Raw genomic sequence first — 18,154 nt, forward strand, 5'->3', positions numbered from 1 at the left:
AAATCACTTGCCATTATATCAAACACAGTTGAAAGTTATTTGGTTAATTAAATGAAGCTTAACATTGTCTTTGTGTTTGTTTTTGAGTTGCCACAGTATGCGATAGACTGGCATGTCTTAAGGTCAATATTAGGTCAAAAATGGCAAAAAAAAAGAAACAGCTTTCTCTAGAAACTCGTCAGTCAATCATTGTTTTGAGGAATGAAGGCTATACAATGCTTGAAATTGCCAAAAAACTGAAGATTTCATACAAAGGTGTACACTACAGTCTTCAAAGACAAAGGACAACTGGCTCTAACAAGGACAGAAAGAGATGTGGAAGACCAGATGTACAACTAAACAAGAGGATAAGTACATCAGAGTCTCTAGTTTGAGAAATACACACCTCACATGTCCTCAGCTGACAGCTTCATTGAATTCTACCCGCTCAACACCAGTTTCATGTACAACAGTAAAGAGAAGACTCAGGGGTGCAGGCCTTATGGGAAGAATTGCAAAGAAAAAGCCACTTTTGAAACAGAAAAACAAAAAGAAAAGGTTAGAGTGGGCAAAGAAACACAGACATTGGACAACAGATAATTGTAAAAGAGTGTTATGGATCTTAACCCCATTGAGCTTTTGTGGGATCAGCTAGACTGTAAGGTGCGTGAGAAGTGCCCGACAAGACAGCCACATCTATGGCAAGTGCTACAGGAAGTGTGGGGTGAAATGTCACCTGAGTATCTGGACAAACTGACAGCTAGAATGCCAAGGATCTGCAAAGCTGTCATTGCTGCACGTGGAGGATTTTTTGATGAGAGCTCTTTGAAGTAGTTTAAGAAGTTCAGAATGTTTTTTCAAATTGTAATAGTAATTTTTCACATTATTAATGTCCTGACTATACATTGTGATCAGTTAAATGCCACTTTAGTGAATAAAAGTACCAATTTCTTTCCATAAGAACTGTACATTATTCCAAACTTTTGGCCACCAGTGTAGGTTTTTAGACATAGAATTTGCCATAAAAATAGCCATAGAAGCTGGCATGACGTTAAAAGCAGTCAAATATAAAGGGATATGTCTTATTTTCTACTCTATTCTATTAGTTCAGATTTAAACAGATTTAAAAAGACTATTTTATTTGTATTCTATTTATCACATTTAAAATGTTTTAACCTATTCTACTGCCAAATTTAAGGGGATTTGTTTTATTCTATTCAGACTCATTTAATGGGATGTTTTATTCAAATATATTTGGTCGAATGTAAAGGAATTTACATTATTTTCTATTCTAAATTAAAGGCATTTTATCTTATTTAAGTGTACTCTAGGTAATCGCATTTCAAATTATTTTACTCTAGTCTATTCATTCTATTCTAGTGTCAAATATAAAACCATTGTTATATTCTATACAGACACATTTAAAAGGATGTTCTATTCTATTCAGACTCACTTGAAGGAATGTTTTATTCTACTGTATTTGTTCGAATTAAAATGAATTTATCTTGTTTTCTATTGTATTCTCTCAGGGTCGAATTTAAAGGCATTTGATCTTAATTTTCTTTTATTCCAGTTATCACATTTACAATTATTCTACCCTATTGATTTTATTAATGTCAGATGTAAAGCATTTTTTCCCTAATATATTCAGACTCATGTAAATAGATTTTCTATTCAGTAGCATTTAAAGGGACCGCATTTTATTTTGTGTCGATGGTGTAAATCAGGGTCTCGTCCTCCCCTTTAAGACGCTTTGTGAAGTCGCAGAGAGCTGATTATTCTTACACCGTCACATCTACATGACTCGGGCTGAGCTTTTGGATAAGAAATCCTGGGGCTATCCATTCAAATAACATGCCATTGTTTGGATGAGATTTTGAAAGCATTTCTGACTCTGGCACTATTGCATCTCGTCGCGCGAGGACGACCGCTGGAGCTTGCGCGTCTCTGGATGCAGCGCGTGTAAATGGGTGCGTGCGAGTGTGTGTGTTGAGCACTGTCAGGATGTGATGTTGCACCGATTCATGGCCGATTGCATCCTGAAACAAAAGCACAGGGCGATACGATTTCAGTTACTGTTTATGTTTGCATCCAGATGCGGTTTGCATTGCTGGAATACCCTGCTGGCGTCGCGCCTCTAATGGAGACATAGAGATGAGATAGTCACTGTGTTTTGGAGGAATTCTTCATTTGTGCGTTTCATTATCAGTGGTACTGTGACGATGCCGCGGAATTTGCGGAAGCTGATGCGTCTGGTCCTCTTCTACCCTTTATCAAAGGGCTTACAGGTAGCCTAACTTTCTTTGGTGAAATCAGAAATGTTACTTAAAAATAGAACATGAACAAAAATGCCACGGTATAACCGTGTTTTGGACATGTAGCATGGTAATACCATGGTATTCAAATTATTTGGAGTACTATGTAAATACCATGGTTCATGAATATAGTAATTGTAGTTCCTCCCCATAGTAGGGGAGACGGGGCAAGTTGTCACTCCTTTTAGTGTAGTGAATATTTTTTTAGGGTGGTTCATTTTTTAAAGTGAATGTCTATAAAGGCATTTACCTTAAAGATAGGCTAAAATAGGTGATTTAACACACATCAACCTTTTGTGTGATCAATGGTGGGGCATGTTGTCTTAATAGGAAACTTTCATTAAATACCCTTTTCGGAGTTTCCACTAAATTTAACCAGTAAAACAATCATGAGACACGGAACAATTTATGAAACATAGAAAACTATCAGAAAATTGTAATTGATAAAATATATCAAATTACCAGTTATAAAACACATGTGACAGCTTGCCCCAATAGAAATGTGACATTTATGAAAATATACCCGTGTTTGTCCTAAAAACACAGTTCAACCTTTCATTTAAAATCTAGCTTTATTATATAGTTGACCCTTGCCTTAATAAATCCCTCTGTGGTTTTATTGCATTCACTTGTTTACCCAAGAGCTATTACAAAATATGACAATTTTAGGATGTTTGTTTGAAGTATAGAATTCAGAAGAATGTTCATAATTGAGTATTTTATAAATCGCAGGTGTTCGAAAACACATAGAAAACCACTGCTAGAGAAAGCAAGCATTTGTGCCATTAGACTCTTAACTCAAAACATTATAGTTACTGAAGAAACAGCATGTGTGACAACTAGCCCCGGTCTTCCCTATACATCAGTGTACCATGGTATTACCATCTGTATTTGCATCTTTTTCTAATCAGACACATGCACACCATTGATGTGAGAGAAAAAAACAAACACTTAATGCGTAATGCACACTGCGCAGGGCTAGCAGTATTTCTGTAGATCCCCACTAAGTGCCCTCTTTCATAAGAGCACTCACTGTAAGTGCACACTGTTACCATGTGAGATTGTGTTGGTCAAACCTGTCAGATGCAAAGCTGAATCTTTTCTGAAGATGTCGCAGATGATAGACAAGCCATTTTTTTCCTACAGTAACAGTTTAAAGGGATTGTTCATCTAAAAATTATAATTCTGTCATCATTTACTCACCCTGATGTTGTTTCAAATCCATTTGACTTTGTTTCAATTTTAAAGTGCGACACAGTCAAAATAGCATTATTTGGATTGTATATTTAGGACCTGTTTTCAGAGATCATGGACACAGTGATGTAGGTGTCTAATAACAGTTGTCTGTATCAACAGGCAGTAATCAGATATCTCACACGACACAAACACACACTCACACATTCTCCCACTCAGGCACAGAGAACGGTTGCTGCCTCTGGCATTCAGTGCCCTTTTACACCCAAAACTGTCGAAGAGACATAGCTTAAAGTGATAGTTCCCCCCAAAATGAAAATTCTCTCATTATTTACACACCTTCATGTCATCCCAGATGTGTATGACCTTCTTTCTTCAGCAGAACACAAACAAAGATTTTTAGAAGAATTCGAGCTCTGTAGGTTCATACAATGCATGTGGATGGTGATGATCAGCACTTTAAAGCTCCAAAAAGCACAGACGTCATAGTCTAAAAGTCTTTGTTTGGGTTCAGAAGAAAAAGAAAGTCATACACATCCGGAATAGCATGAGGGTGAGTAAATGATGAGAGAATGTTCATTTTTGGGTCAACTATTCCTTTAATCTTGTAATCCCTGTCTCTTAATGTAACATAAAAGCCTGTTATCTCTAGCATAATATGTTTTCTTTGGCATATATGAGCATATATAGTTTCATATTGATAATTATTTTGCTCATTTCAGTATATATAGAGAATTATGTCGGCTTGACAAAGGCATTCAACTGACTCCTAGAGTTTTCAAGCAATGTCCACCAAAGTTGGAATAAGGTTAAAAGACTCAGGTTACTATGTATTTTCTAACTGATCAGACTAATGGTTTTCTTGATGCAGGCAATCAAACATCCAAAATCCCTTAGGTTTCTATTGAAAATTTAAAACTGAAATAAGTCCTAAAGCATATAAGCTATCTCCTCCAAACTCCTTCAGACTGTTCTGACTCTAAAGCCAAGTTTGATTCTAGGGATGTACCGATCCGATACCTGGATCGGTATCGGCTCCGATAATTAGGCTTTTAGACGGATCGGGTATCGGTCCGACGAGCCCGATTTAAATCCGATACTGTGTGTTAGTCATGTTCGTTACAGTCAAGCTCCAAAAATGACATAAAAGAACCATAAAAACACCATTAAAGCAGTTCATGTGACTCGTGCATTTTATTCAAAGCCACTTGAAGACGTGCGATAGCTCTGTGAATCACAAAATGCTGTGTTTAATAAGTAAATATATAGTATGCGCAGCACCAGCGCGTTAGTGAATGGTGCTGCTCTGTTGACACAAACTCAAGCACAGACTGGTGATGCACACGCGGCTATTTTTAGCCTTCACAGCGGTGCGCAATATTTGAGCACTACTCAAGAACAGTATCTCAGATGTAGATGCTCAATAGTTCGGTTCACTTATAATATGCATTTAGAACGGCACCGGAGGTGCATTTTACCAGAATTTGAATAAGAAGCGAATTAAACTACTGTGAACTTGCCTACAAACAGACACATACAGGACTTCCTGGAGTGTTTAGAATGTCAAATTAAAAGTGTGAGGGTTTAAAACGTGCACGATTTAAATATATTACTGTTGTATTTAAAATTAAAATTAAAAGTCAATAATAATAATATTAATATCAATTTATTATTATTGTCATCATTTGTTTACAATTTATAACAATATTTAAGTTGAATGGGTTCCAAAAAATAACTGTGTGAATGAAAATTGGACTGATGTCTTACTAACTAAATTGAACAAAAAAGAGATATGAATCCTTTAAAGTCCAGATGCAAGTTTAAAAAATTAAAAAATAAATAAAAAGGCACAAATAAAACACTGGGTTCTTTTCTACTGAAGACTTGAAGACTGGAATTACTGTTAATTTGCTGCTACATTATCCAGTATACTAGTTAATAATAAAGTGTTTCTTAATAAGCTATACATTTATATTGAAATAATGTGTAGTTAGAGGTTTGTGTTTCTTTACATATTAAAGAGTACTCCCAATTAGTTACACACAATAATGTAAAGATATTCCAAACCGATTATGCAAAAAACAACAACACTGGTATCGGCTTGGGATCGGTATTGGCCGATACTGAGATTTCTGATATCGGAATCGGATCGGAAGATAAAAAGTGGTATTGGTGCATCCCTATTTAATACCGCCGTTTTCAATTTCCTAACATCTTATTTTTTCCAAAGTATGCAGTTATGGAAAGCATTTTTCAAGTGTCCCCATTTTCAGCGGAGAGAAATGCCATTCTAGTGTGGATGAAAGGCGTAAATTATCTATCCATCCAACCAACCAACCAACCAACCAACCAACCATCCAACCATCCAACCAACCAACCAACCAACCAACCAACCAACCATTCAACCAACCATTCAACCAACCATTCAACCAACCATCCATCCAACCAACCAGCCAACCAACCAACCATCCAACCATCCAACCAACCAACCATCCAACCATCCAACCAACCAGCTAACCAAAGTTTTCAAAACACATAGGGACACTACCCAACCTTCAGGCTTCAAGACTTTTTCAACTTTGTCAAGCCAACATCAAATTTTGTCTCAACAAACTCTCTTTTTCTAGTTATTATTGTTCTCTGAGACTGTTGAATACTATATTACCTAAGCAATAATTTATACCTGTCATGTATCATATTGTTGAGTTTAAATTGGTGTCTTTCTTTCAGGCCCGTTTGCCTGCAGTAAAGGTCAAGTACCTGTTGGTGGCGTGGTTTGGGATTCTGGTGGCCAGCTGGGTAATCTACATGCAGTACTCTTCTTATTCAGAGCTCTGCAGAGGACACGTCTGTACCATACTCATTGTAAGTCACTACTAGACTCCTAATTATTCCTAATGGTTTGATAAAAATATAATTTAAGCTATGAGCTATAGAATGGAGCACGATATCCTAACCAGGCTCCATGTGACAAGTTTCCAGCAGCAAGTAGTATGTCTGTTCACACTGAAAGCATATTTGATACCTATTTGATATCTAATGTACAAATATGTGGAGCTAGAGTTTTGACCAGTGAATTTTACTGTGAGCAGGGATACCCGGCATGATGCAATAGAAGTAGAAACCAAGCGATCAACAAAACGCTCTGTGGGGCCCGCATCCACTGACTTCCATGAGCATTTTTGCAGGAGAAAGAGGATTGCATATTTGAATGAGCAGCCAATAGTGATATGATATTTTACACTTTTATATGTAAAAGATTTTTTTTGTTATTGCTGCATTTTTTAATGAAATTTTAGGGGAAGCTTTGCTTAAAGCAGTCACCACTTACATATATTGTTTATGCTGTTTTGCCCTCTGTAGCTCACTCATTATTTGTAATTTGTAAGTGATTGTGAAAAACTGAGAGAGAGAGATATAGGAACTGAGAAATTAAAAGGGGGAAGTGAGTTCATAATCATGCCAGTATGGAAACTAAATGTACGTTTTCACAACAGTAGCCTAATAATGCTGTGTGATTGAGTTTAATCCCAAAGTCTGTATTCTCATTCAGGATGTAAACAAAAACTCTTATTTTGCAACATGCGTGCTGACAAGTTGTCTGAATTTTGTCTGAAGAATTTTCAGCCAATTTGATAGCAGGCAGAAATTAAATAGAGAAGAAAGAGAGTGAACACAGATGAGAAGGAGAAGTAATGTGTTGCCCTTAGGCTGATTTGTACATTTACTGGTCAGCCTCATCACATGACATCATAATCCCTGCTTTTCAGTTTATCACACTTGATAAAGGCTGCTCAGTCGGTAATAGATGACAAGTTTAAATTACATTTGTGATTAATGTCATGTGTGTGTGTTAGTGTGATCATTACCGCAGGGGCATCATCTCAGGGTCAGTGTGTAAGTCTCTCTGTGAAGATAAAACTCTGTCACTTCAGCGCTGTCTTTCAACGTCACCTACACAACAGGTAATCGCTCAAAACATTTGTGTATCTAACGAAAACATGGCCAGGTCACATTTAATTCCAAAATAAATATTATAAATAATTATAAAAATTATAATAAATAGAACTTATGAAATGAATAATATAAATAAATAAATAAGTCATATATTTTACATAAAGAAAATAAAATAAAACCTATTTTAGGACCATTGGGATTTTTTTTTAATATATATATATATATATATATATATATATATTATTTTCATATTCTCATGACAATTAAGCACATTTTCCTTCATATTCTCATTATCATCTTATTATTCTCAAAGGTTTAGTATATTATAGCTCAAAATACTCTAATACAATGATTTGTTATTTAAATTAGCATAAATTAAAGGCAGTAAAAGAAATACTACCATGATGAATTGTAAATAAATTCTTTGCTATTTAAATAATTACTTTTTTTCCTGCATTACACTAATGAGAGTGAGATTTTTTTTATTATGGTAATGAGAATGGGGGAGCAAACATTTGCTTAATTGTTATAAAAATGTAATCACAATGCCAAAAATCTTAATGGTTCCTAAATAAGCTTCATTTCCTTTTTGCAGAATATAATTTCTTATTTTCTCTTAAACTGTGGGGTCAGAAGTGACCTGGACATGTTCTTGACATATTTCATGAGATTCACCCAAACACATATCAACAATGGCATGGTGGACATTTTTTTTTTTTTTTCTTTATTAAATTTAAATTATTAAAAAATACATTAAAAAATTGTTTATATTATTTCTGGGACTTAAAGACAACAAGTGGTGTAACCATACGGAGACAGTAAAATAAATAAATAAATATATAAGTAAATAAAAGTCATATTGAAAGCTGACATTTAAAAAAAAAAAAAAGAATATATATATATATACGTATATATATATTTGGCATAAGTAATATTGGAATACTCCTTATTATTATTTCTTTAAAAAATACTAAATAAAACAATTTTGTTTTAAAATATAATAAATGTTTAAAAAAGTTCGTCCACCAAATTAAAGATACTATTAAGTAAAAAACAAAACAAAAAACAAAAAAACCCTAAGAAAACCCCTAAGATATTTGTGACTGAAAAAAAAAAAAAAAGATATGATATTGGTATTTGTAAAAGAAGGATTTTGAAATGAATGATTTAGTTGTATCATTAAGTAATGATTCAATGTGAAAGGAAAGTATTCTAATACAATTTACATAATGGTTACACCACTTGACATTTTTAAAGTCATTAAATGTATTATTTTGTAGAAATTGCCATAAATGTTTTTTTTTTTTTTTTTTTTTTTATGAAACCAACATGGACTCAAAGATTTCTACTAACTTGACACATGTTTTAAACTACAATTTTCAAAGATTTCTAATTTTTATCACTTTGGAAAACCTTATTTGACAATGACCAGTATACATCTGGCATATACCTTTTCATATCTGTATGTGGTGCAGATATACAGTGCTGTATGGAAGGAGAAAGCCGTACTGGTGAAGTGTGGGATTGAGGAGAGTATAAGAGGAGAGAACAGTCCTGACTCGCCACTGCGGCATGACAGCAACCTCTACGATAAACCCAACCGTGGAACATCCATGGATGAATTCAGAGCCATGCTGCATTCCTTCCTCAAGGTCTCTTCATCTGCTAGTCCTCCTTTTGTGTCCTTTTATTAGGTTTAACAAAGGATTTCACAGTCTTAGCAACCACTGCAGTACATCAGGCCTGCAGTCAACACACAATGTAGTTTTCTGCACATACACAGTTCTAAAATGTCTGTCTTTAAATTATGAATGTGCAAAACTACATATTTTGCAAATCAACTAGTTGATTGGGTGGTTTGAGGTTCACCTGACCCCAGTCAGACCCGTTTCTTAGTGGCCGTTTACATAAGACACATTCTTGTTTTCAAGAACAGCTAGACGTTGACCAATGGAACAGAATGCTGGGGTCGAGACATGGATGTTGTGACTGATATTGAAGATGGCCTGTACAGGACAGCGTAAACAGAGCTAAAGACAGCCTAAACCTCTTAGAGTTCACGGTTATTCCTCAAGGTCCCCATGTAGGAGGGGGACAAATGGAGAAAGAGAGCAGGGGTGGATGTGGGGGAAGGGGGAACACAGAAGCCAGAAATAACTGGAGGAGCTTGAAAAAGTCATACACTTACATTTTTAGTGTCACAGTAGTGAACGACACACACACGCACACAACATGCAGTTAACATCCATTGCCGCAGACACTTGTTCTCGTTGTTAAGGGGATGGTTCACATCAAAAATGGAAATGTTTTCATAATTTACTCACCCTCATTTTGATCCAAACCCATCTGACTTTCTTTCTTCCTTGGAACACAAAAGGAGATAGTTTGCAGAATGTCCAAGCTGTTATTTTCCAAACAAAGTACACAGTGTCCAATGGCTGTCAAGCTCCAAAAAGGACAAAAATATCACCATAAATGTAGTCTATATGACTCGTGCTCTATTTTTTAAAACCATATGATACACTTTTGTGAGGGACAGACCAAAATAGAAGTTGTTATTTGCTGAAAATCTTTGTTTTAAATATTATATTATTTATTATAATGTTAAAGTATAATATAATATTATATAATATATAATATTAATGTATAATATTATATAAAGTATTACTTTAATTTTTGAAAAAATAAATTAAATTATGAGTTTTCTCCAAAGGTGAATGAAAATCACATTTATCATTTATTTATTTATTTTGAACTACGCAAGGGTAAATGTTAAGTAAATGATGACAGAATTTTCATTTTTGGGTGAACCATCCCTTCAAGGCCTGTTCACACCAAGAGTTATATGTAAAAAAAAACAAAAAAAAAACACAAATTGCAGACAAAAATTACAAGCGATTTTCTATACACAAATATTTTATTTACAATGTTTGCAAATTTTCCTCCATCTCTGACAAATGTTTGCATGCCTGAATGAAACATCATTTATTGTGCTTTAATGCACAATACAACCCATTTGACAACATACGAGAATGCATTTGCATACTATTTAAACAACTGAAAAAATGTGATGCACTTCAATCAAGCTGCTTTATCTCACAACTAATTTATGACCCATTTGAGGTTTTAAAGTTTCTTTCTCTCTCAATCACTCACAGGACAGTATCGGAGATCAGTCATCACTTGGTACCCTTGTCACTCGTGTAATTTCTCTGGCGGATGTCAACGGCGATGGCAAAGTTTCATTAGCGGAAGCCAAATCCGTCTGGGCTTTGCTTCAGATCAACGAATTCGTTCTAATGGTTGCACTGCACGATAAAGAACATGCTCCTCACTTGCTGGGTTTCTGCGGAGACCTTTACATGACTGAACGTGTTGCACATAGTGCCCTCTTCAGGCTGGAGGTGCCTGGCTGGCTGCATCCGATGTTTCCCGAGTCGCTGGACGTTGCGCTTAACCGATGGCTCGCCCCCGCTTGGCCACGCCGGGCCCGAATCACCATTGGCCTGTTAGAGTTCATCGAAGAAGTGTTCCATGGCTTGTACGGAAGCTTCTACATGTGTGACGCTAGCCCGCGACGGGTCGGCTACAATGCTAAATACGACTTTAAAATGGCAGACCTCCAAAGCATAGCATCGGAGGCAACCGTCAAGGGGTTCTTACGAGGTAGAACTTGCGAGGCAAACGCAGACTGCACATACGGACGGGATTGTACTGCGACGTGTGACCGATTAGCGAAGCAGTGCAATGTGGAAGTGGTGCAGCCAAACTTGGCTAAGGTCTGTGCGCTACTGCAGGACTTCCTGCTGTTCGGAGCACCGTCAGATCTGAGAGAGGACCTGGAGAAACAGCTACGCACCTGTGTGACGCTCAGCGGACTGGCCTCGCAAATGGAAGTACATCATTCCCTTGTTCTCAACAACCTGAAAACACTACTGTGGAAGAAGATCTCGAATACCAAGTACTCTTGAGACAAAGAGAAGGATGACCAAGAGAAAGGCAACTAAAGTGAAAAAGAGAGTGAACTGGAGACTCGAACGAAAGCAGAAACAAGAGAAAGAAAGAAACACTGGGTCAGCACAGAAGCTTCTGGAGGACCAGCAGTTTAGCTGAACTCTGGCAGCTGAAATGTGAAATTTGTCCACCGTCAATCACTTTTGAGAGTGTTGACAAGAAGTTACAGTATGGAAAACTAGACGGACAGACGCTACATCCATTCCTGCTTAACTTCACTTGAGTGACTTAACTGAAGACCCATTAACTAATGGAAATACCTTCAGAAGGGTCTCCTTTTTCTTTTGGCTAAAGGTTCAAGGTGAAATAAGGCTTGTACAGTTATGTAATCAGATAGCTTGTATTTACATTTATCTGACAATGTGATCCTTTCGCAAATTATACCTTGAGTTCTGATTAGGGGTAGCCTAGTAGTTAAGGATCTATGCCCGATTGCATAAAGGACCTTAAGTTTTATTTCCCTTTAAAATCACCCTAAAATTGTGTTGCATAAAGGCCCTTAACTGCCATTTTCCTTAGTAAACCTTAAGGTTAGGAAAACTTCACCTTAAATGTAGGCAAAGGTTTCTAAAAATAAAAGAAATGGCTAAGTTTATAGAACCAAATGAACTGTATAATGCGGCAAGTAAAATTTCTCATACTAGGGAAAACCCTTTAGACCATCTTAGTGATACTTGCAAGAGTACAGATTTATCTGTCACAGCAAATGGAAAATAGCTAGCAAGCTGGAGGGCGATATAATAGGAACACACACATACCAGTAGTGTCTCTGCATCTTTATTATCTATACGAATGGATGCATTAAAATCATATCGCAAGTTCATTTCCAATATAGGCCTATCGCAAATTTTTATATCCTACAGCCCCCTGACCACCACTAATTCTTAATTTGGGATGGCAATCAGTTCTCTGCACAGTTATACAAGCATCTTAACATCTTGCACCTCTAATCCACCCCCTACCTGGCACAGTTGTTAAAATTCAAAGTTGTCTTCCTCAAGAGGGTGCTTACTGGCCATAAAAGTAGAATCCTCCAATGTAAAAGTCAGGACGTTTTTTTGAATTACACAAGAAAGGTTTGCACACAATCATTTTTTTTTTAATCTATTAATTTTGAGAATTGTGCCTCGGATACAAATGGAAATCCTGTGTAACCTCCAGAAAATGAGTTTGAAAAAATATTTATGCAGTAATCACAAACGACTGTGATTGGTGCATCCTGAAATGCTGTTTATCCTGAAATATCTATGCTGTTTATGCACTGCTTCAAAAGAGGCCGGACAAGAATTTACACATTAATAATGATACAGAGACACTTTAATAGTCATTAAAATGAAAATAAAAACAGCATAAAGTTATGGTATTTTCTATGTGATAAAATAGCCCAAATATTGTTCGGGACATTTCCGATCCTCTGAGACAGGGGTCCTCAAACTTCTTGCTGCCGGTGTAACAGTAGCCAGATGGCAGGTAGCTGTGTAGTGTGTAAACCTCACTCCCCTGGCCTCAAGAGGCGCACTAGCCTCCTCGTTATCGCACCTGCCTCCCATGCCGGAGACGTCGGTTCGAATCCCGCTTGGAGTGGGTCGAGTAGGACCGGTAACAGTGATGCTGTGACTCTGATAGGAGTGAGGTTTAGGGAGGTGAGTGTAACGGTAGCCAGCTGGTAGGTAGCTGTGCAGCGTGTAAACCTCACTCCCCTGGCCTCAAGAAGCACACTAGCAACTGACGCTAGAGGCTATAGCCTTTAGCCTCCTCGTTAGCATGTCTGGCTCCTGTGCCGAAGACACCGGTTCGAATCCCGCTCGGAGTGGGTCAAATAGGACCAGTTACACCAGGGCCAGGTCACTCTGCTATGTTTTCATGGGGGGCCAGAGTGAGCCTGAGAGTTTACGCTTTGAACAAGGAAAAAGCAGAGTTATTCATGATCGGGAAAAGTCTGATTATTTATAAAAATGTGTGCCTCAACAATTCTACAAGACTTCAGCACTGCAGAGTGTTTAAGCATCATAAGCATTTCCCTACAAATGACAACAAAGAATATCTATCATATTGTGAACTGCTGAGATGAAACCTATTACAGTATGTATTCTTTAACAGTCTGCACTTGAATGCTATTGGCTCACGTTATAGTCAGTCTTACAGGCATGAAAAGCCACCAAAGCAGTCTCGCGCTTCCAGTGTGGGCCGGTCAAAACGTGTGACAGACATGGTTCCACGGGCCAGTCAAAACATTTTGGAGGGCTTTAGTTTGGGGACCCCTGCTCTGAGAGTTCATAGGGACTTGCCGTGTCCATGGTAACAGTAGAAATTGAATATGGTAAAACCTGGCTCACTGTAGTAAATCCCTTAACGGTTTCCTTTATTCAAGGGAAATGTCCAAGGGATTACATGCAACACCCTCACTTTATTCCCTTAGGTAAGGGGAAATCACGCTTTAAGTGTTATACTTAAAGGTGAAGTGTGTAATTTCTGCGCTACTAGTGGCACCAAATGGAATTACAAAAATAAAGTACGTTTTCAAACAACATTTGCCAACACCCCTCAGACTTATCACACAATCTCTGATTCCATATGAACATATAGGTGACACTAAATAAAAGGTGATAAACATTTAATGTAATAATAAACAAGACCACTATAACATAACACACCGGACATAAAGCGTTGCAGAGGAATCGGCTCATCCGATAACATCACCAGATTGAACGGCAGCTGGTGTGAGAGGGATCTAGCACAAGAGGTTGGATAGTTCTTGGTAACTAGTAAGCAGAAAGATACATATTCAGAGTATCTTACAAATGTATCTGTAGCTTGACAGTTATGAACACATTGTGTGGCAATACCAGAGTGTAGCTTACATGTCGAGAAGCAACATGGCAAGAATCAAACCCCAAAAATTCCCTCAAAGTCCTCCAAATTTTCACTCTGGTTTTACTCCGTTCTCTGTCTCTATGTCTTTTAGTAAGTATAAGTCTTCAAATTTTGTGAAGCCAAGTTTCATTTCCTCTGTAACTGGTCTGCCATGGACATTCATCTTCTCCCGGTTGAACAGTTACTACAAGTAGCCATGCCCCAAAGTCCCACTATAAGTTTAGATAGAACGGGATGGGTGGAGCTGTGCGGGCTGCTCAAAATAAAAACATAAATGTTTTGATAATGCCTGGGAGGCTCGATGTTTACACTTTTGGGGGAGGGTAACACAGGAATGGCTTACTTATAGTTTTCAATGAACAATAAACTGGGATAATAGAATGTGTTTTGACAAAAAAAAGGTTCATACTTCACCTTTAAGGGAAAAAATCAAGGTGTTTTATGCAACCAGGCACTGGGCTGCAAACTCAGTGGTAGTAGGGTCAATTCCAAGTAGAAGTATCCCAGGGAATGATGAGTTTCTGAGAGCAAAGTCTTGCTCAACAACAATTTCCCCACTTTTTCAGCTGTCTTGGTTCCGGAAATATTTTTTCCAATAATTCTTTGAAATCCTCATAGTGATTTCATAAAATCCCTCATATAAGAGTTGTAAGCCATGAACCAAACCAACCAGCAAACCAACCAACGAGGTGAATCACTACATTACAAATCATTACAAGGTGTTTGAATGAATTGGATGAAAAAACTAAGATACAATAATGTGCACTTAACTTCTGTAATGAGGGAATTGACTAAATCCCATGAAGCATTGCGAATGTCAAATTGAATTTAAATCAATAGTTTTATATTTTTCCATCGTTTTAAAGTTGTTGATTATAAGTATAAAAACTATATATTTTATTTTTATTGCAAAATGTTCAGATATTTGCAAATATCTGAGTAGTTTGAGAGTGCAGGAAGACCGAATCGATTGCGTCATTCACAGTGCGTCATGCAAATGTGTGCTCGCTGCAGAGCGCTTTTGGCACGCTTTGCCTGATTGGTGGATCATTCTCTTCAGGATTATGGGTAGTGTATTTCTTTACCAGAAATTCTGCTATTAAACATTGTTTCTTAAAAAAGGACTGATGGCTTCAACAGAAGAATATCCCATTGATTAACAACTTCGGACCACATGGTTGGTATGTTATTAACGGTTTAAAACTTATCGTTAAAAATTAACTCGCCAATGGAAGAAATGAATGGAATTTTTACTTCCGGAACCAGAGTGTTGCGCTCTTTACCCTTAGGCAACAGTGAGACTGTTCATTGAACACTACAGTGAGTTGCCTCTCATAGGACAAACTACATCCACACATTTTGATTTATAGTACTGGCATCTTGGCCATGTTAGGAAGCTTCATTTTAAGTGAGGAAATGTCAGGACTCAGTTAAGACTTAAAGGAGAGTTCACCCAAAAATGAAAATCCTGTTATTATTAATTCACCCTCATGTTATTTCTAATTATAATGCATATTACTTACTTTCGGATACACATGAGGGTGAGGAAATGATTGAAAATTTTTCATTTTTATTTGAACTACCCCTGTAAACAATGAATACATGAATATGAATGAGTAAACAGAGAAAATGTTATATATTATGTCTTTACAGAGTGTATGTTGTGTTTGTGTGTGCACTTATATGAGGATGTTTTCTCTAATTTTGTAGCATCGTTAGAAAAAAAAATATTTTGTGAATTAATGAGGCGATACTCACATCTGCTCTGATGTTTGTTATTGCTTGAACTGTGAGGTTATTTTTGGTACGAGTGTGTTTCTCAGGGTTGTGTATGTCTGAATGGGTTTGGAATGTGTTACTGTGAACATTAAACATAGCTGAAACAGAATTACAGCATTGCATTCAACAATGCTGTAATTTTGTTTGAGGTATTACAGCCCAGTAACTGTGTGTATGTAGGTGTATAAACACGTTTGCACATCGTCATGAAAGTGTGTGTGCATTACTGTAAACACACCTTGACTGATGTCACATAGAGTAAGCACTATTACAAGCATCTCTTACTAGTGAAACTTCAAACACATTACCTGCCCTAACAAAAAATCTAATCTCATCAGTATTAAACGACATGCATATTCCACAGAGAACCATGACTAGGCTTTAGTACAATTTCACACTCTTATAAATGAAGTGACTTTATGTGTTGTTAGGACATGATTATTAATTTATTCTGTTTTAAGCAGAGCAACCTTATTAGCGTTTGGCCTTGTTCAAGCCCTTAAATACTCATTTATTTTATCTCCATCAAACGGGTGTCTTCATTTTATCCAACTATCACTCATTATTAGTAAATGTTTAAGACTCAAATTGTGTGTATGTGTGTTTTATTCTTATTATGTGTGTAAGATAGAGACTGTTAATTATAGAGAGATGGGGTAGTAATTTGGTGAAGCACAGAGGCACAAAGACACTTTGTGGAAGGGTATTTTTAAAGGACAAACAGATCTGCACGTATCCTTTTACCATCCTTTAAAAAGAACAAGGAATCAGCATATATTAGTTCAAGGAGGCATCACAAATTCACCTCAAGTTACTAACAGGAGTAAAACCTGTAAACTTACATGCTGGGATGAAACAGAAATAAACTGGAAACTAAACTCTACATTATTATTATTATACATTATTTACAATAATAAATATTTTTTGTATTAATAGAAAGCAATCTTCACTTCAGAAGTATTGGACAGGACACTGAATTATAGCTTACTTTATAGAGCAGTTATTGTTGAATAGACGTAAGGGATAATGTACACTCACCAGTCACTTTATTAGGAACACTATGGTCCTAATAACGTGCCCAACGGGGTCTTCTGCTGTTGTAGTCCATCCGCCTCAAGGTCCAATGTGTTGTGTATTCTGAGATGCTATTCTGCTCAGTACAATTGTACAGAGCGGTTATCTGACTTACCGTAGCCTTTCTGTCAGCTTGAACCAGTCTGGTCAATCTCCCTTGACCTCTCTCATCAACCAGGCATTTCCGTCCACAGAACCGCCGCTCACTGGATGTTTTTTGTTTTTGTCACCATTCAGAGAAAACTCTAGAGCCAGCCAATATGGCACCAAAAATCATGCCACGGTCAAAATCACTGAGATCGCATTATTTTCTCCATTCTGATGGTTGATGTGAACATTAACTGAAGCGTCTGACCCGTATCTGCATGATTTTATGCACTGCATTGCTGCCACGTGATTGGCTGATTAGATAATCGCATGAATAAGTAGGTGTACAGGTCTACCTAAGAAAGTGCTCAGTGAGTGTACATTCAGCCTGTCATTATCGCATAATGTTGCAGTGCAATGCAAAACGCAGTGATTAACCAAGCAATCAGGTGTCTGATTGAAGTATTACAGTCAGCTGACCATGTCTGATTATATACAATACAATAGAATTTTATTTATAAAGCATTTTAAAGACTACAGTCATACCAAAGTGCTGTACAGTTAAAAACATAATCAAACAAACTAAAAAACATCAATAAACACATAATAAACATTAAAAAAATTACAGCACAACAAACAATCAATTCACACCATACACATAGACAAGGCCATACTCTGCTGTCTAGCTAATAACATTCTATCAACTCTCATATGCCACAGAAAATAAATGTTTTTAAACGTGTCTTAAATACTACTATCGTGTCTGATGATCTAACCGACAGTGGCAGAGCATTCCACAATCTTGGTGCTGCCGCAGCAACTGCACAATCTCCCTTACCCTTAAAATGTGTCTGTGGAATGTTAAGCATCAATTGCTTATT

At 36.9% G+C, this 18,154-nt stretch overlaps 1 protein-coding gene across 1 annotated transcript; it reads left to right on the plus strand.

The window, feature by feature from the left end:
• The first annotated feature begins 1,719 nt into the window (after positions 1 to 1,719).
• On the plus strand, positions 1,720 to 17,757 carry dipk1b (divergent protein kinase domain 1B). The gene is made up of 6 exons (XM_051681147.1): positions 1,720 to 1,949; positions 2,075 to 2,267; positions 6,219 to 6,353; positions 7,346 to 7,453; positions 8,921 to 9,097; positions 10,604 to 17,757. Exons 2-6 carry the CDS (start codon positions 2,202 to 2,204, stop codon positions 11,414 to 11,416), a joined length of 1,299 nt encoding a protein of 432 aa, XP_051537107.1. The 5' UTR covers positions 1,720 to 1,949; positions 2,075 to 2,201; the 3' UTR covers positions 11,417 to 17,757.
• The last annotated feature ends 397 nt before the right edge of the window (positions 17,758 to 18,154 follow it).

The sequence above is a fragment of the Myxocyprinus asiaticus genome, chromosome 40, assembly GCF_019703515.2.
Source record: "Myxocyprinus asiaticus isolate MX2 ecotype Aquarium Trade chromosome 40, UBuf_Myxa_2, whole genome shotgun sequence".
Classification (NCBI taxonomy): domain Eukaryota; kingdom Metazoa; phylum Chordata; class Actinopteri; order Cypriniformes; family Catostomidae; genus Myxocyprinus; species Myxocyprinus asiaticus.

Coding starts and splice junctions, on each gene's coding strand:
- dipk1b (XM_051681147.1), top strand. CDS start 2,202: ATGCCGCGGAATTTGCGGAAGCTGATGCGTCTGGTCCTCTTCTACCCT. Junction 6,354..7,345: donor ACGTCTGTACCATACTCATT/GTAAGTCACTAC, acceptor TGTGTGTGTTAG/TGTGATCATTACCGCAGGGG. Junction 7,454..8,920: donor CAACGTCACCTACACAACAG/GTAATCGCTCAA, acceptor TATGTGGTGCAG/ATATACAGTGCTGTATGGAA.